The 23,828-nt window shown below is 39.6% G+C and overlaps 1 protein-coding gene across 1 annotated transcript in view; it reads right to left on the reverse strand.

Annotated features, from left to right (window-relative positions):
- Window positions 1-23,828, reverse strand: part of PHF8 (PHD finger protein 8) — a 145,341-nt gene that overhangs the window by 32,613 nt on the left and 88,900 nt on the right. Inside the window, 6 exon segments of the mRNA XM_066249363.1 lie at window positions 291-386; window positions 15,513-15,702; window positions 15,704-15,824; window positions 16,419-16,552; window positions 17,072-17,157; window positions 17,459-17,637. Of these exon segments, the coding sequence (XP_066105460.1) occupies window positions 291-386; window positions 15,513-15,702; window positions 15,704-15,824; window positions 16,419-16,552; window positions 17,072-17,157; window positions 17,459-17,637 (806 nt within the window).

Below are 23,828 nucleotides of genomic sequence, written 5' to 3' on the forward strand. Positions count from 1 at the left end.
GTTTTCAGAACCCATAGACTGCTTGCTAAAATCTGATCAAGGTCTTCCTCATTTCACCTCATAATATCAGAAGCAAAGTGCACCATTACCTCTGGCTTTGCTGAACTTAGTGCATAAACTGTGCCCCACTGATCATTTATGCTCCAGCACCTAATAGCCAGCAGGCAAACAGTTTGCTAAAATAAATGAGTGACTGAATCATGTCTTCTTATATTAAATATCCCACCTACCTCCAGCCTATTTTTCTTCCAACCACCCTTTCAGAGTTTGAGAACAAAATAGTAGATCACCTTTAGGGCTCCATGGAGCATCATCTGAATTCTTCTTTTTCTTGGGTCGAGATTTCAAAGCAGGGTCATCATCATCAGACTCCAGGGAAGGATAAACTGCAGTGAGAGGAAAGAGCAAAGTAAACTGAGATCTCATCCACATGGATAAAAACAGGATATCTACCTCAGCTCCTACCACGCCCCCACAAGTGGACCCTTAATCCATATTTAAATGCAGGAGTCACTAAATGTACCACATACTTTTCATGCCTATTTTTGCACCCTTGTTGCAAATGCTCTTCTCCCAGCATCATCTAATTCTGATTCACTCACCTAACATCCATTTAATGAATAACTTCATGAGCTACTTTACTGACCCTGCAAAATTCAGCTCTAGATTCACTTCCTAAAGCGTTCTCCCATTCTCCTAATCTGATTCATATGCCTCCTCAATTTTCCATAGCATCCTGAGTATACCCCTACTGGAGTTACTTATTATATAGTGCCTAAGAGATAATTAGTAAATCTATCACTCCCAATTTACCAGGAGGGCAGGGATAGGTATTTTTTTATTTCAAATTAAGAAAGCCTAACAAAATACAAGAGTAGGTGCTCAGTAAATGTGTGCTGAATTAATGAAAAGAGAACGGTACACACATTATTCACAAAAAGGGAGCAAAAAGACTACTTGGGCTGAATTAGGAACAAGATTACTGGAATTGAATGTTCTGAATGACACACATATATAAGCATCTCACACTAAACAAATACACACAAACATCCAGTTTTATCACACTCTCCTTACAATCCACATGTAACACCTATAGAATTTAATAGGAAAGTGGTCTAGAAAAGTCCCACTGATAAGGTCAAATTCTGCTGCTGCAGCTAAATCTAAAATAGAAGCAAAGTGAGATTGAAAACTTCCTCCTAAAGACCAGCTTCAAATTTCTCTAGAATTACACCACATCAGAGGAATCCAATCTCCCACTTCCTTTCTGAAAGATCTCTTTGTACAAAAAATGAGCACATTTTTCAGGCCTTCCTCCTTGAGCAAAAGAGTAAAACTCCAGCCTCCTGACTTATAAAGATGTTTCTTAAGTGAGGGGTCATTAATTGTCCTAGAAAGAAATGACTACTGGTAACAATTCTTTGAGAAAGGTCCCATTCATCCCTACTAGTCCCAATGGCTGTCAATGTTACTTTGTTGGAACTGAAAGGTTTTCCACCTCAAGGAAAGAAGTATGGTATGGTGGAAAGACCTTGGGTGTTAAGATCAGACAATTACTTTGAAATTCTGGAGTGGCTGCTACCTTTATAGCCTAAGACAGTGGTCGGCAAACTCGGTCAACAGAGTCAAATATCAACAGTACAACCATTGAAATTTCTTTTGAGAGCCAAATATTTTAAACTTAAACTATATAGGTAAGTACATTGCTATTAACTTAATTAGGGTACTCCTAAGCTGGCCTTTGCCAAACACTCAAGGGGCCAAAGAGCCGCATGTGGCTCACGAGCTGCAGTTTGCCAACCAAGGGCCTAAAAGAATTTCTCTAAGCCTTCTATCTTCCATATATACCATCTGCCTTGCAAAGTTGTGAGGACTGAGAAATAATATGTATAAAGTAACATTCAAAAGGAATTCCATTCTAAGGTTCATGTCTTATTCAAGAGGAAATTTCGCCTGACCAGGTGATGGTGCAGTGGATAGAGCGTTGGATTGGGATGCAGAGGACCCAGGTTCAAGACCCCGAGGTCACCAGCTTGAGCACGGGCTCATCTGGTTTGAGCAAAGCTCATCAGCTTGGAACCAAGGTTGCTGGCTTGAGCAAGGGGTTACTCAGTCTGCTGTAGCCCCACGGTCAAGGCACAAATGAGAAAGCAATCAATGAATAACTAAAGTACCACAACGAAAAACTGATGATTGATGCTTCTCATCTCTCTGAGTTTCTGTCTGTCTGTCCTTATCTATCCCTCTCTCTGACTCTCACTCTGTCTCTGTAAAAAAAATAAAAACAAAAAATTAAAAAAAAATAAAGTACTAAAAAAAGAGGAAATAAGATGTAGATAATAGTTAACACCAGACATTTAAAAATACAAGTTAAAAAATGCATATTAAAAATATAAGGGTAGAAGGAGCCTTGTATGGATGGCTCAGTTGGTTAGAGCTTTTTCCCAAAGTACAGAGATTGCCGTTCAATCCCTGAAGGCTACACTGGCTATATTATCAGACAAAGTAATATCAGAGTAAAGAAAATTACCAAGTATAAAAGTGATTTAAGGGCACGGCAAGATGGTGATGGAGTAGGCAGACATTCCAACTTCCAGCTCCCAGAGCCAAAGTGGATTACAACTTAATTTTAAGAAAAATCATCTGGAAAAACCAAATTTGGGCTATATCAAGAGGAATCTATAACCAAAGACCACCAAAGAAGCCACATTGAGACTGGTAGGAAAAGCAGAAATGCGGAGATGGCTGCTCAGCTCCTGGGAGCAAGCGATGGCTCGGAGAGACTCGCGTGGTGGTGGGGTTTTACTGGAGAGGGGAAGGTCCTGGGACCCAAGACTGAAGCCCCAGCCTGCAGCCTCGAAGCCTATAGAAGAGGCATACGGACAGTATCTAGCTGCAAAACAAGTCAAGATACTGTTTGTGAGAAAGAGACAGATTTCTCAGACCCAGGATTCATCTTAAAGGGACCGTGCAAGAAAACCTCTTTCACAACCACTCCCCCGTGGCTCTGGGGGACAAGGTGAGCTGTAAGAACTGGAGTAGCAGGAAGAGAATATAATCTAAAAGGCACAGGGAGAAACATTTTGAGGGACAGCTACCCTAACTCCTGGGCTGAGTCACTCCCCAAATCTAAAGTGAATATTTTTCCTGGAACCAGCAATACCAGCAAAGGGAAGCAGGTCACCAGCCAAATGAAAGCTCTCCTGCTACAGTCAGAGCAGAGTAGCTTAGAAGCAGGGAGCCCTTCAGGGATACAGTATTGAGTGCTGAGGTCTGAGCTACAGCACCACCCCCACACTGCTGAGTGCTTGCTGGAGAGCAGGCAGCGGATGGACACAAAAGCATGATCCTGTCTGTGGGGGTGGAAAACGGGAGCCAGCCATGGCTGAGGCCCAAGTGCATGAACACAGTCCCACCCGTAGGGGCAGGGTGGAGGCCAGGGAACCAGCCCAGGCTTCAGGCCCAGGCATGCAAAATCAGTCCCACCCATGGAGGTCGGGCAGAGGCTGGGGCCAGCCAAGGCTAGCAGACCCGGCACACGTGCACAGTCCCACCCATGGAGGTGAGACAGAAGCTGCAGCAACCACAGAAGTGGGCCGGTGCTGGCAATGCCCCATGGTCCCAACCGTGGAGGTGAGACAGAAGCTTCAGTAATCACAGCAGTGGGCCAGCGCTGGCAACACCCCATGCCTGAACGCCTGAGGTGGCGACAGCAATGGTGGTGGGCTTGCAGACAGATGGCACCTCGGGAACACAAAGGCCACACCCACTAGACTCAGAACTTCTGAGGGCTGAAAAGAAAAATATAAAAGAAAATTAAAAAGGTTGGATAGAGCAACTGAGGCTAAGGAGCAAGCCACATCCAATACCTTACCTAACCCCTGATTTGTAGTACTGAGCCGAACAAGTAGCCACCAATAAAAGGCAGCAGAAAGCAGATCTCAGGGGAACCTGAACATTTAAACGTACATCCTCCAGGCCAAAATTACATAAAGCCAGCCTAGGTTGATATTAAAATGGCATCTGGGCTCAGCAGAGGAAGCCAAAGGATCTGGTTCGCCTGTTGCTCCAAAAACATAGATAAGGGCCAGTCATAGGCAGTGACCGCCACTGATCTGCACCAGGCTCTGGCCAAGAAGGTCCAGGGAGGGCACAAACAGAGGCCAGATACAGAGAGTATCAGTTCAGGACCTAACAACCTTTGTTAGAGTGACATCTTAAGAAAGGGCTCCTCACACCTGATCCAGTTAAGATATAGAAAACAGAAAAGCGGCTCCACTAGTTAAGGAGACAACAACTCAAACAAGCCTGCAAACCACAAACAGAAACAATGGGAAGACAGAGGAATGTAAGCCATATGAATCAACAAGAAAAATCTCCAGAAAAAGATCTGGATGAAACGGAACTAATCAAATTACTGGATGCAGAGTTTAAAATAATGATTGTTAGGATGCTTAAGGATCTCAAAGCTACAATGAATGGACTTAATGAGCACCTAAATGAAGAAACTGTAAGCATCAAAAAGGACACTGAAATCATAAAAAAGAACCAGACAGAAATGACAAACACAATATTAGAAATGAAGATTAAACTAGAAGGAATTAACAGCAGGCTGGATGAAGCAGAGGATCAAATCAGCAACTTAGAGGACAAGATAAGTGAAAGCACAGAAGCAGAACAGCAAAACGAAAAGAGGATCAAGGCTCTGGCCGGTTGGCTCAGTGGTAGAGCGTCAGCCTGGCGTGCAGGAGTCCCGTGTTCGATTCCCAGCCAGGGCACACAGGAGAAGCGCCCATCTGCTTCTCCACCCCACCCCCTCTCCTTCTTCTCTGTCTCTCTCTTCCCCTCCCTCAGCCGAGGCTCCATTGGAGCAAAGTTTGCCCAGGTGCTGAGGATGGCTCTGTGGCCTCTGCCTCAGGCACTAGAATGGTTCTGGTTGCAGCAGAGCGACGCCCCAAGATGGGCAGAGCATCGCCCCCTGGTGGGCATGCCGGGTGGATCCTGGTTGGGCGCATGCAGGAGTCTGTCTGACTGCCTCCCAGTTTCCAACTTCGGAAAAATACAAAAAAACAAAAACAAAACAAAACAAAAAACTAACAAACAAAAGCCCTGAGCCAGATGGCTTCACAAGCGAATTCTAGGGAACATTCAAAGAAGAAATAACTCCTATCCTTCTCAAGCTCTTTCAAAATATTCAAGAGGAGGGAAGACTTCCAAACTCCTTTTATGAGGTGAGCATAATTCTGATTCCAAAACCAGCAAAGACAACACAAAGAACGAAAACTATCGGCCAATATACTTGATGAATTTAGATGCTAAAATTCTCAACAAAATATTAGCAAGCCGGATCCAGCAATACATGAAAAAATCATACATCATGATCAAGTGGGATTTATTCTGGGGAGGCAAGACTGGTACAATATTTGCAAATCAATCAATGTGATTCATCACATAAACAAAAGGAAGGAGAAAAACCACATGATAATATCAATAGATGCAGAAAAAGCATTTGATAAAATCCAGCATGCATTTATGGTAAAAATTCTCAGCAAAGTGGGAATACAGGAAACATATCTCAACATGATAAAGGCCATCTATGACAGACCCACAGCCAACATCACACTCAAGAGACAAAGGTTAAAAGCAATCCCCTTAAGATCAGGAACAAGGCAGGGTGCCCCCTTTCACCACTCTTATTCAACATAGTTCTGGAAGTCCCCACCACAGCAATCAGACAAGAAGAAGAAATAAAAGGCATCCAACTTGAAAAAGAAGTAAAACGATCATTATTTGCTGATGATATTATACTGTACATGGAAAACCCTAAATTCACAGTAAAAAAAACTACTGGACCTGATAAATGAATTCAGCAAGGTAGCAGGATATAAAATCAATACTCAGAAATCAGAGGTGTTTTTATACACCAACAATGATCTGTCTGAAAGAGAAATTAAGAAAACAATCTCCTTCATTATTGAAACAAGAACAAAAAAATAAAGTACCTAGGAGTAAATTTAATCAAGGAGATTAAAGACTTGTACTCGGAAAATTATAAAACATTGATAAAAGAAATCAAGAAAGATACAAACAAGTGGAAGCATATACCGTGTTCATGGTTAGGAAGAATAAACATCATTAAAGTGTCTATATTACCCAAAGCAATCTATATATTCAATGCAATTCCTATTAAAATACCAATGACATACATCAAAGATATAGAACAAATATTCCAAAAACTCATATGGAACCAAGAAAGAACACGAAATGCCTCAGCAATCTTGAAAAAGAAGAATAAAGTGGGTATCACACTTCCTGATGTCAAGTTATACTACAAGGCCACTGTACTCAAAACAGCCTGTTACTGGCATAAGAACAGGCATATGGATCAATGGAACAGAACAGAGAACCCAGAAATAAACCCACACCTTTATGGACAATTGATATTTGACAAAGGAGGTAATAGCATACAATGGAGTAAAGACAGTCTCTTTAACAAATGCTTTTGGGAAAAATGTACAGCTACATGCAAAAAACTGAAACTAGACCACCAACTTACACCATTCACAAAAATAAACTCAAAATGTATAAAAGACTTATATGTAAGCCGTGAAACCATAAGCATCCTAAAAGAAAACCTAGGCAATAAGCTCTCCGACATCATTCTCAGTAATATATTTGCTGATTTATCTCCACAGTCAAGTGAAATAAAGGACAGGATGAACAAATAGGACTATATCAAACTAAAAAGCTTTGGCACAGCTAAAGAAAATATGAACAAATTAAAAGAAAAACCACCCAATGGAAGAACATATTTGACAATACATCTGATAAGGGGTTAATAACCAAAATTTATAAGAACTTTTAAAACTCAACACCAGGAAGATAAACAATCCAATCAAAAAAATGGGCAAAAGAAATGAATAGACACTTCTCCAAAGAGGACATACAGATGGCCAACAGGCAGATGAAAAAATGTTCAAATTCACTAATCATTAGAGAAATGCAAATTAAAACCACAATGAGATATCACCTCACACCAGTCAGAATGGCGCTCATCAACAAAACAACACAGAATAAGTGCTGGTGAGGGTATGGAGAAAAGGGAACCCTCCTGCACTGCTGGTGGGAATGCAGACTGGTGCAGCCACTGTGGAAAACAGTATAAAAATTCCTCAAAAAATTAAAAATAGAACTGCCTTTTGACCCAGTTATCCTACTTTTAAGAATATATCCCAAGAACACTGCATCAATGATTCAAAAGAAGAAATGCACCCCCATGTTTATGACAGCATTGTTCACAATAATGAAGATCTGGAAACAGCCTAAGTGTCCATCAGTGGATGAGTGGATTAAAAAGCTGTGATACATATACACCATGGAATACTATGCAGCCATGAAAAAGAAGGGAATCTTACCTTTTGCAACAACATTGATGGACCTAGAAACTATTATGTTAATTGAAATAAGCCAGGCAGAGAAAGATAAATGTCAAATGATCTCACTCATTTGAGGAATCCAATGAATAATATGAACTGAGGAGCGGAATAGAGACAGAGGGGGATCAAAGGGACCAGATGGAAAGATGACAGAGGGAAAGGGGATGATAGGAAGGTATCAGAAAAGGGGAAGAGATTGTTGAAATTATACACACATAACACAGTGTTATAGAGAGCAGAAAAGCTAATCCTGGAGGGAAAGGTGAAAGGTGTTGTGGGGAGGGGGTTAAAGGGGGATGTTGTGGGGAACAAGGCTGGGGGATGCATTCGAGGGGACACTAGAATCTATGTAAACACAATAAATTAAATTTTTTAAAAAAGTTTTTAACATAATGACAAGAAAGTGAACTAAACCAGAAGACATAACAATATAAAATTGGATCCAACTAACAGCAAAGCTTCCATGTACATATATGAAGCAAAAATTTATGGAACTAAAAGGGAAAATAGAAAGATCCTTAATTTTATTTGGAGACTTCAGCACATCTCTCTCAGTAATCAGTAAAACAAATAGAAAATCAGCAAGAATATAGAACCACCACATCAATCAACTTGATGTATATAAAAGTTATAGATCAACCCAACAATAGCAGAATACACATTCTTCTCAATTTCACAATGCAAAATTATCAAGACAGACTAAACCTTGGGTAATAAAACAAATCTTATTACATTTTAATAAAACCAAAAGCTAGTCCTTTGAAAAGTCATTTAAACTGACAAAATGCCACCTAGAATGACAATGGGGAAAAAAAGAGAAAAGACCCAAATTACTATTATCAAGAATAAAAAGGATGATATCACTAAAGACTTTAGAGACATTAAAAGGATAATAGAGAATACTACAAATAACTCTGTGCTCACAAATTTCACAATTTAGCTGAAATGGACCAATTCCTTGAATGACACAAACTATCAAAACTCAACCAAGATAAAACAGATAACTTAAATAATTCTATATCTACTAAAGAAAATAAATCCATAGTAAAATCTAAAAAAGAAATCTCTAAGTCCAGGTGGTTTCACTCACAAACCCTACTAAGTGTTTTAAAAAGAAAAAGAAAAGAAAAACACAAACAACCTCTTGTAGAAAATAGAAGAGGAAAAATTTCCCCACTCATTCTTTGAGGCCAGCATTGTGCTTATACCAAAATTAAAGATAGAGAGTACAAGAAAAAAATTACAGACCAATATCCCTCATAACATAAACACAAAAGTACTCAGTGAAGTTCTATTAGTAAGTCAAATTCAATAATATACAAAAATAATAATATGCCTGACCAGGCGGTGGCGCAGTAGATAGAGCATCGGACTGGGATGTGGAGGACCCAGGTTCAAGACCCCGAGGTTGCCAGCTAGAGTGCGGGCTCCTCTGGTTTGAGCAAAGCTCACCAGCTTGAATCCAAGGTCGCTGCCTCGAGCAAGGGGTCACTCAGTCTGCTGTAGCCCCATGGTCAAGGCACATAAGAGAAAGCAATCAATGAACAACTAAGGTGTCGCAAGGAAAAACTGATGATTGATGCTTCTCATCTCCCTCCGTTCCTGTCTGTCCCTATCTATCCCTCTCTCTGACTGTCTCTGTCTCTGTAAAAAAAAAAAAAAAAAAAAAAAAAAAAAAAAAGACTTAAATATGGAGGGACATACCATGTACAAAGATTAGAAGATTCATTATACCTAAGGTGACAATTCTCTTGCAGTCATAGAGAAAAACAGTTTGGTGGTTCCTCAAAGAGTAAAACAAAGAATTACCATATGACCCAACAATTCTATACTAGGTATATTTCCAAGAGAAATGAAAACATGTCCACACAGAAACATGCATACAAATGTCTTTAGCAACATTATTCATAACAACCGAAAGGTAAAAATAACCCAAATGCCCATCAGCAGATGAAAGGATAATCAAATTGTGAAATATCCATACAATAAAATACTATTCAGCCATAAAGAGGTACAAAATACTGATTCAGGCTCCAACTTGGATGAACCTTGAAAACATTATGCTGCCTGACCTCTGGTGGCGCAGTGGATAAAGCATCAACCTGGGAACGCTGAGGTTGCCAGTTCAAAACCCTGCACTTGTCTGGTCAAGGCACATATGGGAGTTGATGCTTCCTGCTCCTCCCCCCTTTCTCTCTCTCTCTCTCTCCCCCCCTCCTCTCTAAAATAAATAAATAAAATAAGAAAACAGCACAGAAATATTTAAAAAAAAAAAAACATTATGCTAAGTGAAGGAAGCCAGACACAAAAGGTCACATATTATATAAATACTTTTATATGATATATCCATAATAGACAAATATATGCAGACAGAAAGTAGAGTAGTGGTTATGAGAGAATAAAGGGAAGAGGACATGGGGAACAATTACCGGTTTTCCCCATGTATAAGATGCACCTTAAATTTGGTGCCTAAATTTTGAAAAAAAAATGTATTACATAAAGTTATTGAACTCAAATTTTACTCTTCACAAAATTCATACAACTCCTCATCACTGTCAATTCTCCCATCCATTAGCTTGTCCTCATCTGTGTCTGATGACAAATAACTGCCTTCAACAATGAGCGCAAAAACAAGCACAAAAAAGCAGGAAATGCAAGTAAAAAAAATCTATAACCACTATAAGACGCACAGTTTTTAGACCCCAAAATTTTCAAAAGAGGTCCGTCTTATACATGTGGAAATATGGTACTTAATGAATACAGGGTGTTTTTCTAGGAGGCTGAAAATGTCTGGGAAATAGACACAAGTAGTGGTTGTACCATATTGTGAATGTACTACATGCTACTGAACCGTACACTTTAAAACAGTCACTTCTCCCAAGAAGAGATACAAATGGCCAATAGATATATGAAAAGATGTTCATCTTCGCTAGCTATTAGAGAAATGCAAATCAAAACTACAATGAGATACTATCTCACACCTGTTAGGTTGGCTAATATCAACAAGACAGGTAATAAGTGTTAAGAGAGGCTGCGGAGAAAAAGAAACCCTCATCACTGCTGGTGGAAATGTAAACTGGTACAGCCATTATGGAAGACAGTATGTCAGTTCCTCAAAACATTAAGAATAGAACTACCACATGACACAGCAATCCCTCTACTGGATTTCTACCCAAAAAACTCAACAACATTGGTATGGAAATACACATGCACCCGCATGTCATTGCAGCATTATTTACAGTAGCCAAGACATGGAAACCAAAGTGTCCCTTGACAGAGGATTGGATAAAGAAGATGTGGTACATATGTACTATGGAATACTACTCAGCCATAAGAAATGATGACATATCACCATTTACGACATGAATGGATATTTTACTAAGTGAAATAAGTAAATCAGAAAAAGCTAATAACTATATGATTTCATACATAGGTGGGATATAAAACTGAGACTCATGGACACAGATAAAAGTGGTTACCTGGGGTGAGGGGAGACAAGTAAAGAGGGATGAATGTACAGTGACAGAAAATGATTTGACATTGGGTGATAGGCACACAATGCAACTAACAGTTCAAATATTATAGAGATGTTTACCTAAAACCTACATACTTTTATTGATCAATGTCACCCCCTTAAATTTAATTTCAAAATAAAATAAAAGTCAGTGGTGAATTTTCTCACAATTACAGAGAAAGCCTTAGCAATATATGAGGACCTACAGACAAAAGATAAAAATTCTGCAAAAGTGCCTCCCATCAAAGAAGAGCAAATGGTAGCTCTGTTTTCTACAAAATTAAGCTTTGGTAGGAGAGGATGGCTGAGAGAGCAGATGAAGAAGTTGTGAAGATACTTCGCCCTGTTTAAAAATTAGGTTCTGGATCAGATTTTAATTTGATGCCCTCAAGAACCTATATCTGAATGAAAGAAGCCTGAGCCCAGGGTTTAAGACTACAGTGAATCCACTGACTCTGATGCTGGGTGCAAATTCTATTGGGCTCTAACCGATTAGTATAAAGACTATCATTATCTGGGTCAGTGTTTTGGCTTCAAAGCCAAAGAGATTTAGAGGGGTATGCCCCTAACCTTTTCCTTATAAGCTCTACTATTTTTAGTGCACAGTTTTTAGGATGAAACATTTTTCAGGAATGCATACATCCCATTATGGAAGAAAGCCCTCTAATGAAAGATGTAGCCTCCATAAATTAAACTACAAATATCGTGCAATCCTAATAGTATTTTTCATAAAACTCAATGAGCTGATTCCACAACCTATCTGAAATAGAAAAAGCTCAATAAGAATTTCCTGGCCCTGGCCGGTTGGCTCAGTGGTAGAGCATCAGCCTGGCATATGGATATCCCATGATCGATTCCCAGTCAGGGCACATAGGAGAAACAACCATCTGCTTCTCCACTCCTCCCCCTCTCCCGTCTCTCTCTCTCTCTCTCTCTCTTTCTCTCTTTCTCCTCTCACAGCCATGGCTTAGTTGGAGCAAGTTGGCCCCAGATGCTTAAGATGGCTCTATGGCCTCTCCTGAGTCACTAAAATAGCTCAGTTCCCAAGCAACAGAGTAACAGCCCCAAATGAGCAGAGCATCACCCCATTGGGGCTTGCCAGGTGGGTCCCAGTTGGGGTACATGTGGGAATCTGTCTATCTGCCTCCCCATTTCTCACTTAAAAAATAAAAGAATTTCCTAGAAATTCTCATAAAATAAGAACAAGTAGGTTGGTATCTCCGTGTTAAACTGCCTTTCTAGTATTGCTTAGCAAAGCAGGGACAGGGAGGGTGATGGCAAAGCAGAGGCTGAGTGAGCTGTTTTTTCTGAGGGGACTAATTAGACCAGATCTGGATGTCTTAGCTGTAGGTCGATGTAACTATCTGCTGAAGGAACGGCTGAGAAACTTGGCACACCCCTAAGACCAATTATAGCTCAGCACAGAGATAATGGGCATGATGATTATCTGTATTCTCCTCAGGTCCAAAGCCAGTTCCGCAGAAGGGAGTGATATTGCCATAGAAATTGACAAAATGATTTTATGGAACAGAATAATAATATCTAATCCTTACATAGCACTTACCATCTGCTGGGCAATGTTCTAAGTGCTTTATATACACTGCTCACAAAAATTAGGTGATATTTTATTGCTTCATATTTATTTTGAAATATACCCTAATTTTTGTGAGCACTATATATTAATTCATTTTAATGCCAGAACAACCTATGAGATAGATACAGAGAGGTTAACTAGCTTGCCAAAAGTCACATAGCTATTAAGAGATAGAACTGTGAATATAGAGTAGAAAAACAAATCTAGATATATATGGAATTCAGTTTATAACAAAAGTGGGACTTCAAATCAGGGGGATAATAATGAACTAGTCTATAAATGTTGTTGAGGCAAATGACTACCCACATGAAAATTATATACATTTAGATTCTTATCCTTCACAACTGACAAAAGTTGATTCCAGAAAAAGAGCTAAAATGTTAACTTGTCTACAAGTTTCAGATGAAAGTATAGGAAAGTCTTACACATGACATAAAAATACAAAAAATGATAAAAATTACTATTTAAAAACTGAAGTCTTCTACATGCTAAAAGATATCAAAAATAAATTGAAATGAGCACCAGAAAAAAATAAAATACTTTTCAACATTTCCAGAATATATTAAAAATACTCCAACAAATGTAGAATAAAGAACTACAAGTAAGAAAAACAACCATCCTAATAGAAAAATGGGTGAAAAATTGGATAATTCACAAAAAAGACATAAAGAAGAACCGATAAACATAAAACAAACTGAGACACCAGTTTTTGTAATTTGGCAAAAATTAAAAAGGCTGGTTAATATCTGCTGCTGGCAAATCTGTGGAGAAACAGGCATTTCTCATACACGGGTCAAATAACTGGCTGTTTTGGAAGGGAAATTGGCACTATTAACATTCATTTTGTACCTAGCTTTCAACCCAGCCCGTGTAGCCACCCTAGAGAAATGTCAGCTGGCATGAGGGCACTAAAAGTTATTTACAAAAGCCTGACCAGACGGTGGCACAGTGGATAGAGTGTCGGACTGCGATGTGGAGGACCCAGGTTCAAGACCCCGAGGTTGCCAGCTTAAGCGTGGACTCATCTGGTTTGAGCAAAAGCTCACTGGCTTGGACCCAAGGTCGCTGGCTCGAGCAAGGGGTTACTCGGTCTGCTGCAGCCCCACGGTCAAGGCACATATGAGAAAGCAATCAATGAACAACTACGGTGTCACAACAAAAAACTAATGATTGATGCTTCTCATCTCTCTCCGTTCCTGTCTGTCCCTATCTATCCCTTTCTCTGACTCTGTCTCTGTAAAAAAAAGAAAAAAAAGTTATTTACAAGAACTTTCATTGCAGCATGTTAGTAACAGTGAAAAATTAGGAACAACGTAAATGTTTATCAGTAGAGAATGGCTAAACAAATGATGGTACAGCTATGCTATAAGACTACTATACAGCAGATGTATTTCAATATGTATAAATGAAGCAGATTTCTAGGAACTGATGTTGAAAGATAACTAAGCAAGCTGTAGAACCACAGACACTAAACAGTACTACATCTCTGTTTATGTCTACACACGGGTATAAACACAAGAAAATGAAAGGTGTACATCAAATTGATAACAAAGGTTATATTCCTCAGAGGCAGATGAGTGTTAGTCAAAGGTAATTTTCACTTTCTTTTTCATGTTCTAGTTTTGGTCAATAGCATTAATTTTTTTAAAATAATATTAAAATAAAAACCTACATCAAAGTCAGCTATACTATACAAAAAAGCGCTTTATAGAATGAAGTATTCAGTAAATCTTAACCTTAAAAAAGGAGTCATCTCTTTACCACCTCACACCTGTTCGATTACCTGTTATTAGCAAGTCAGGTAATAGCAAATGTTGGAGAGGCTGTGGAGAAAAAGGAACCCTCATCCACTGTTGGTGGGAATGTAAAGTAGTACAACCATTATGGAAGAAAGTATGGTGGTTCCTCAAAAAACTGAAAATAGAACTACCTTATGGACCCAGCAATTCCTCTACTGGGTATATATCCCAAAACTCAGAAACATTGATACGTAAAGGACACATGCAGCCCCATGTTTATTGCAGCATTGTTCACAGTGGCCAGGACATGGAAACAACCAAAAAGCCCATCAATAGATGACTGGATAAAGAAGATGTGGCACATATACACTATGGAATACTACTCAGCCATAAGAAATGATGACATCGGAACATTTACAGCAAAATGGTGGGATCTTGATAACATGATACGAAGCGAAATAAGTAAATCAGAAAAAAACAGGAACTGTATTATTCCATACGTAGGTGGGACATAATAGTGAAACTAAGAGACATTGATAAGAGTGTGGTGGTTACGGGGGGGGGGGGAGGGGGAAATGGGGGAGGGAAAGGGGGAGGGGGAGGGGCACAGAGAGAACAAGATAGAGGGTGACGGAGGACAATGTGACTTTGGGTGGTGGGTATGCAACATAATTGAACGACAAGATAACCTGGACTTGTTATCTTTGAATATATGTATCCTGATTTATTGATGTCACCCCATTAAAAAAAAATAAAATTATAAAAAAAATATATATATATATAAAAAAAAAGGAGTCATCTCTTAAATGTAAAAAGCCCTCTGAAAGGTTATTATATACTTTTTCCAGGGATGAACTGAATGACACAGAACACAAACAACACAGGTGATGGAAGTAAAAGAGGCAAGAAGTAAAAAAGCTGCCATCAGTAAAGGTTGGGCTACAAGTGAATGATAGCTAATTATAAAAGCTACCAATGTTTGAGGGCCACCCATTAGCAAGCAAGAAAACATGTCAGGCACTCTGTACAAGCAACATCTCTAATTCTTACATCAACCTGTGGGATATTCTCATTTTACAGATTAAGAAAATATGGCTCGGCTGTCCTGGATTGGGATTGGGATTGGGATTGGGATTGGGATTGGGGTTGGGATTGGGGTTGGGGTTGGGATTGGGATTGGGGTTGGGGTGGCCCTTCTGGCCTGGACCCAAGTACTCAGCTGCCCTTACTATACTCTGCATCCTTGAAGCACGCTCCCAAACTGTCTTGTTCATCCAGACTGGCGTTCTCCTCCTCCTCACTCTCGTTTTTCCAGTATGCTGGCCGCTTGATAGGTCGCTTCCCTGGGACACGCAAGGAAGCAGGACTGCTAGACACTGTGCCTAGCCCACTGCTGGAGCTTGTACTGCTTCGGTCCTGTGCCCCCAGTCCACCAGGCCTGTAGGCTGGAGGTAGCTGGGGAGGACGATGAGGACTGCAGGTTGGCCATGCACAGCATACCCTGGATGGCCTCCTGAGTGCTAGGAGAGGCAGGGGCCTCACTGCAAGAGACAGAGGAGAAATGCTGAGTTAGTTTCTCAAATTGTCAGTGGGAACCAGTCATCAGAATAGTCAGGGAGGTGGGACAACAGCGGAGGGGTCGGGGTGACAGGAAGATGAGAATTATCCCAAGTGAACAACCAGAAATCAAACTAAACAATCCAGATAGTATCAAAGATTATTTTCAGGAAAAGGCTTCATTCCTTTTTGCTTCACGTCTCTCTACAGACAACACAGGCAAGATGGCAAAAAGAGGGGCGCATCTCCCCTCCTGTTCATCTATGCTGCGTTCTTTAAAAAAAACAAATCCAGGCCCAGTTCTTCCTTGTCTCTTCCAGCCTCTCTTCTAACTTCCACAAAATACAAAACTGATTCCCTTTGATGTCTAAAGAGTCTCTCTTTCTCAGACTTTTTTAGGTTTCTTAGGATAGATTTCATTTCTACTTTATTCTTCCAGTCCAAATGCTCTGGCTAACTCTTTGTCCCTTTAAGTAATAGCTTAGTAAATATCTGCTGACTGAATGACTCAGCCCTTTGTGGGGTAGGGCTATGCTGTTTGATTGCCTTAGAAAGGGGGGATCAAAGCCAGTACTCACGTGAGGGCAGCATAGTCAGGTCCCCCCACCTGCCTGCTGGCCTTGAGCAGATCAAGAATTCCACCGGCTCCACTCCCATTCCCAAGCTTGTCTTCAACCCCTTCTACCATGTCCTCATCTGTTGTATAGTCCTCCTGTTTGGGAAAAAGGATATCACCTTAGCTGCCCAGAGTTGGTCACGTAAGGCCCCAATACAGGGTTGACAGTCTCACTCCTGAAACTAATATCATCTGAGCACCAAGTACAGACCAAGTACTAAACAGAATATTCATTCTTCCATCTTAATTCCCATAGTATCTTTGTGAGGTAGGTATTACAATTCTTATTTTACAAATAAGGAAACTAAGGCTCACTGAAGTTAAATAATTTGTGTAAGATCATAATCAGATATTTCAAATTAGATACTCTTTCCACTACATCACACTGCCTTTTATTCTACTCTGTATGAAAGATTTTTAAAATTATTTTAACTAAACTATAATCAGAAGATTATATTTTATATGCTCAGCAGCACTTAATACATAATCTTTCACTTAAAAATTCCTTAGGCACTGAATGCACAGGATATCTTTTTCCACCAAGTAGAATGACAATCTGCCTTCTGTCTCTATAACCAGAATAAGCAGAAGACTAGACACATGGAAGACCCCTACCTCAATGTCAAACTCAACTTCTCCCGGTTCACGAACTCGGTTGGGGTCAGAGCAAGGCTTCGCACGAGGCAGCTTTCGGGGAAATTCTAGAAAACAATGAAGTGCCCTTATCATGATGCTAATGCCCTTATCAATATGCATAGCATCTGAGCCAAACATCTAGGAAAAGAAAATAATATTCCTAAAAGTAACGACCACAGACAACCAATTTAGAAAGGTTAGGAATTAGCTTATAAATAAATCTCTAGAGCAAAGGTTACATGGAGACCTACAGAGCTGCTAAATCAGAATGTCAACAAGCTCAGGCCTAATGCCTGGAGTCTATCAATGGGACCAAAAACAAATATGAAATAGGCAAGGCAAGAAAGAGAAAGAACAGGTACACACTTGGTCTTATTATCAGGGTCGTCTTCTCCTTTCCCAATCTCTCATCAATCTGCAGTTCATCATCTGAATCCAGGTCAAATTCATCCTCCATCACCTGTTCTGTAATTAGCCTTGCTTTGTCTTCCTTTCTTGCAATCTTGGCTCTCCGAGTCTTGGATAAGCTTTTTACCCTCTTAGTACTAGAGAGAAAGAACAAAAAACCAGTCACACTCAATATTGTTATGGTGGCAATTCTCTCCAAATTGATATAGATTCAATGCAATCTCTATCAAAATACAGCTAGTTTTTTGTATAAAATAATAAACTAATACTAACATATGTATGAACATACAAAGGTCTCAACATGGTCAAAACAATTAGGAAAAAGAACAAAGCTGGAGGACTTATACTATTCAATTTCAAAATTTACTATAAAGCTATAGAAAATCAGGTAGTGTGATAGTGACATAGGATGGACACACATCAATGGAACTGTACTGTAAGACTAGAAATAAACCCTTAAATTTATGGTCCACTGATTTCTGACAAGGGTGCTAAGGCAATTCAGTTGGGAAAGGATGGTCTTTTCAGCAAATGGTGTTAAAATAACTGGCTATCACATGCCAAGAAATAGATGTGGCTTCTTACCTCACAGCATACACAAAACTAAACTCAAAACAGATCATAGGTCTAAATATAAAAGCGAAAACTATAAAACTTCTAGAAGGAAACACAGGAAAATGTCATTGTGACCTGGGACTATGTAAACTCAAGATGTTTGTACTTCAAAAGACACTATTAAGAAGATGAAAAGACAACCCACAGACTGGGAAGAAATATTTAAAAATCATTTATCTGGGAAAGTATTTGTACCCAGAACATCTGAATAACTCTTAAAACTCTATAACAAAACAAACCAATTAAAAAATGAGCAAGAGATATGAATAGCCATTTCTCTAAAGATGATATGATATACAAATTGCCAGTAATTACAGAAAATTATGCTCAACACTGTTAGCCTTAAAGAAAATGAAAATTATACCATAATGAGATACCACTTTACAGTCATCAGAATGGCCCCAATCAAAAAGTCAGAGAATAACAAGTGCTAATCAGTAAATGAAGAAAATCATAATTGCTGGTGGGAGTAAAATGGTACAGACATTCTGGAATAAATTTTGACTATTTCTTAGAAACTTAAAAATAGAGTTACATTATGACTCAAAATCTTACTCTTAAATGAGAAACGAAAACATATGGCCACACAAAAATTTGTAACAAATGCCCACAGCAACATAATTCAGAATAGCCTAAAGTGGAATCAATCCAAATGACCACAACTAGTGAATAGATAAACAAAATGTGGTAGAGCCATACAATAGAATACTATTCAGTAATAAAAAGAAACCAATTAATAATGCATACTACATCATGGATGAACATAAAAAACATTATGCTAAGTCAGGGGAAGTCAACCTTCTTATGCCTACCGCCCACTTTTGTATCTCTGTTAGTAGTAAAATTTTCTAACTGCCCACCGGTTCCACAGTAATGGTGATTTATAAAGTAGGGAAGTAACTTTGTAAAATTTATAAAGCAGAGTAACAGCAAGTTAAAGCATGTAATAATAATTACTTACCAAGTACTTTATCCGGATTTTCGCTAAGTTTGGCAGAATAAATCTTTCTAAAACAACTTACTATAGTTAAATCTATCTTTTTATTTATAATTTGGTTGCTCCGCTTCTGCCCACCATGAAAGCTGGAATGCCCACTAGTGGGCAGTAGGGCCCAGGGTGACTACCACTGTGCTAAGTGAAAGAAGCCCAACACAAAAGACCATATATTGTGTGACTCCAGTTATATGAAATGTCAGAAAATACATTAGTAGTCCTTGGGCCTGGGAAAGGGAATCAGCATTGACTATATGTAGGTACAAGGGATCTTTTTGGGTGATAGAAATGTTCTAAAATTGGATGGTAGTGATGGATGCATATTCTTTAAATTTACTAAAAGTCATTTAACAGTATACTTAAAATAGGTTAATTATGATATGTAAACTACCTTTAAAAAGCTGTTAAAATATATACAGAAAGCGAAAAAATTCAAAAGTGGCTTAAATAATCCTGTTATACATGGAAAACAATATTAACCAGTATAAACTGCTAAAATAAACTTTATTATTAAAAAAATATTTTTGGTAAATTAGTATACTTGAAATGTTCAGCAAATAGTCATTTGGTGAACTTTCAGTGAATTGGCTCTCATTAAATTGGCCTGTCTTCTACCTCAGAGTTTTTGGGAGGATTAAATGAGCTAATGCAGAGACCAACACATGCTGAGTGCCCAATGGTAGCTAATCTTGTAATTAAGTTCTCGGGGCCTCAGTTCCCACATTAGTAAAATGGGGATAACAACAATGTTGTGAGGACTAAATAAAATAATATTTATAAATAATTAAGACAGAGTCTGATACAGAGCAGGTGCTATGTAAATGGTAGCTATTTATACCCTGATCTTTTAGCAACTTCTAATTATTAAAATGTCAAACATCTACAAAAATATAAAAGTGAAATAAACTCCCATGTATCTATCACACAGTTAAGTTTCAGCAATTATTAACATAGCCAATCTTGTTTCATTTACACTTCAGTCCCCACAAAACACTGGATTACTTTGGAGAAAAGCTCAGACATAATATCATCTGGTCTATTTCTACACCTTGACTCTGTAGGTTCACTTAACAGCTGCCTCTGGCAGCTTCAGGAGGTAATAGAAACAGCACAAGAAAGACTGGCAGGAAAGGGGAAAATGTCTCATTGTGTCCTCAATAGCCATTACAGGCTGGACCCTTAGGACTCTCAATTTTCTCTTCCCCAGAGACTGATCACTGGTTCTGGACAAACGCAAAGCTCAAGAGTGTCTCTAATCTTATTCTTCAGTAACTAGGTCCTCAAATACCAAGGATAGCTCTACTGCTTTCAGAATCTGCCCTACTCTCACACTTTCTTTTCCCTTATTTCTCAACCAGGTGGACCTACTACACCCATCCTTGGGATGTGAAGACAACCTTTACCTACATAAAGGCTATTAAGGTATCCTTGCCGCTTGTATTCCCACAATGTTCACTCTTTACATGGCTATTGACTGCTCCTATCTGGTGTTCTGAACATCCAGGTGATAACTCTTACTATCTATCTTCGTCTGACTTCCTACATGTTTCAGGATTTCTGATGACCTACTCAGCTTCCGTTCAAACACAAACCATTATCACTACCATCATCACCTTTCATCTTAAACTTCATCATTATATTTATAAAACTATCATTAATTAGGCATTTACTATGTGGCAGGCCCTTTGATTAGCAATTTACATACACTATCTTATTTACTTCTCCAACCGTAAGTTTTATCTATAGAATAGATAAAATGAGGACACTGAGGCAGGAAGGTTAATTAACTTGCCATGGTCACACAGGAATATATGTCAGAGCTAAGATTAAAACATGTCAGAGCTAAGATTAAAACTTGGGATTGTGCCTGACCAGGCAGTGGCGCAGTGGATAGAGCGCCAAACTGGGATGCAGAAGGACCAAGGTTCGAGACCCCGAGGTCGCCAGCTTGAGCATGGGCTCATCTAGCTTGAGCAAAAAAAGCTCACCAGCTTGGATCCAAGGTCACTGGCTCAAGCAAGGGGCTACTCGGTCTGCTGAAGGCCCACAGTCAAGGCACATATGAGAAAGCAATCAATGAACAACTAAGGTGTCGCAACGAAAAACTGATGATTGATGCTTCTCATCTCTCTCCATTCCTGTCTATCTGTCCCTACCTATCACTCTCTCTGACTCTCTCTCTGTTCCTGTAAAAAAAATTTTTAAAGTCTGACCAGGCAGTGGCGCAGTGGATAGTGTTGGACTGGGATGCAGAGGACTCAGGTTCGAGACCTCGAGGTCGCCAGCTTGAGCGCAGGCTCATCTGGTTTGAGCAGAGCTCACCAGCTTGGACCCAAGGTTGTTGGTTTGAGCAAGGGGTTACTCGGTCTGCTGACGGCCCCCGGTCAAGGCATATATGAGAAAGCAATCAATGAACAACTAAGGTGTCACAACAAAAAAGTGATGAATGATGCTTCTCATCTCTCTCCGTTCCTGTCTGCCTGTCCCTATCTATCCCTCTCTCTGACTCTCTGTCTCTGTAAAAAAAATAAAATAAAATAAATAAAACAACTTGGGATTGTCTGATTCCCAAGCCCTTGCTTTTTGATGTAAATAGCTTTTTTGTTGTTGTTTATTTTATTGATTTTAGAGAGAGGAAGGAGAGAGAGGGAGAGACAGAAACATAAATCTGTTCCTGTATGTGCCCTGACTGGGGATTGAACCAGCAACCTCTGCGCCCTGGGACGATGCTCTGTCTAACCATGCTCTGTCTAACCAATCAAGCTACTTTTATTTTATTCTTTTAGAAAAGACTCTATTAAAAATTATTTTAAGAAAAGTAATACATGCTCATTATCTAAAATTCAAATGCTATTTTAGTGGATATCTCCTCTCCTGCCTCCACTTTCCTACTTTCCAGAGGTAACTACTGTTACAAGTTTGGTTGACAAGTATAAAGTAATAAATATATTTATTTGCAAGAATGTGTATAAATATCTCTGGAAGGAAGTCACTGACTTTGGTTGTCCACGGGGAGGGGAACTGGAGAACAGAGAGGAGTGGGAGCAAAGTTTTTCACTATGTATTCTTTCATGCTTTTTTGAATTTTAAAGTATATAAATTTTACACCTCTTCAAAAAAGTGAAATTGAAAGGAAAGTCTGTATATTGCTTGTCTACATAAGCATACATACACACACATGCATTTTTTAAAAATTAAAATGGAACTGTCTGACCGGTGGTGCCATAGTGGATAGTGTCGACCAGGAATGCTAAGGTCCCTGGTTCGAAACCCTGAGGTCACTGGCTTAAGCACAGGGTTGCTGGCTTAAGCACGGTATCATCAACGTGATCCCAAGGCTGCTGGCTTGAGCCTAAAGTCACTGGCTTCGCTTGAGCCCTCCTCATCAAGGCATGTACCAGAAGCAGTCGATAGACAACTAAAGTGAAGCAACTATGAGTTCAGGATTCTCTCTCTCTCTCTCTCTCTCTCTCTCTCTCTCTCTCTCTCCTCTCTCTACCTCCCCTTCCTCTCTATCTCTCAAAAATAACAATTAAAATGAAACTATCTCTATATATTATTTTATAAATTGCTTTTTTCACTTAAGAATGTACATCTTGCCTGACCAGGCGGTGGCGCAGTGGATAGAGCGTTGGACTGGAATGCAGATGACCCAGGTTCAAGACCCCGAGGTCGCTAACTTGAGCGCAGGCTCATCTGGTTTGAGCAAAAAGCTCACCAGCTTGGACCCAAGGTTGCTGGCTCGAACAAGGGGTTACTCGGTGCTGAAAGCCCACGGTCAAGGCACATATGAGAAAGTAATCAATGAACAACTAAGGTCTCGCAACGAAAAACTGATGATTGATGCTTCTCATCTCTCTCCGTTCCTGTCTGTCTGTCCCTGTCTATCCCTCTCTCTGACTCTCTGTCTAAAAAAAAAAAAGAATGAACATCTCAGGCCCTGGCTGGTTGGCTCAGTGGTAGAGCGTCAGCCTGGAATGCAGGAGTCCCAGGTTCAATTCCCAGCCAGGGCACACAGGAGAAGCGCCCATCTGCTTCTCCACCCCTCCCCCTCTCCTTCCTCTATGTCTCTCTGTCTCTCTCTTCCCCTCCCGCAGCCGAGGCTCCATTGGAGCAAAGTTGGCCCAGGCACTGAGGATGGCTCCATGACCTCTGCCTCAGGCACTAGAATGGCTCTGGTAGCAACAGAGTAACGCCCCAGATGGGCAGAGCATCACCCCCTGGTGGGCATGCCGGGTGGATCCCAGTCGGGCGCATGTGGGAGTCTGACTGCCTCCCCGTTTCCAACTTCAGAGAAATACCAAAAAAAAAAGATATTAAACTCATTCCTTTTTAACAGCTGCATATTCTATTTTATACATGAACTCTACTTTATTTATCCAACCCTTATTGATGAACATACTTTCAATTACTATTATAAACAATGATGTGTACATTTTTCTTTTATACACCTGTGTAAATATTATTGCAAAATAAATTCCTAAAAATTGAATCATAAAAGGTGTATAAAAAAACTAATGCTCTTAACCAGTATGCTATCCCACCTCTTATACTTGTCAGTGGTTCTGACCCAATGACTTGCTGAAATTTCTAGAACTTACACAAAATTTTTCTCAGGATTTCCAATTAGATTCCAGACCTCTACCCTACCTACCCACACAGATACAACCATGGTTCTCTGAACTAAGCAATGATATCTGATAATATCTGGTATTTCCC

This window comes from Saccopteryx bilineata, chromosome X, assembly GCF_036850765.1.
Source record: "Saccopteryx bilineata isolate mSacBil1 chromosome X, mSacBil1_pri_phased_curated, whole genome shotgun sequence".
NCBI lineage: Eukaryota > Metazoa > Chordata > Mammalia > Chiroptera > Emballonuridae > Saccopteryx > Saccopteryx bilineata.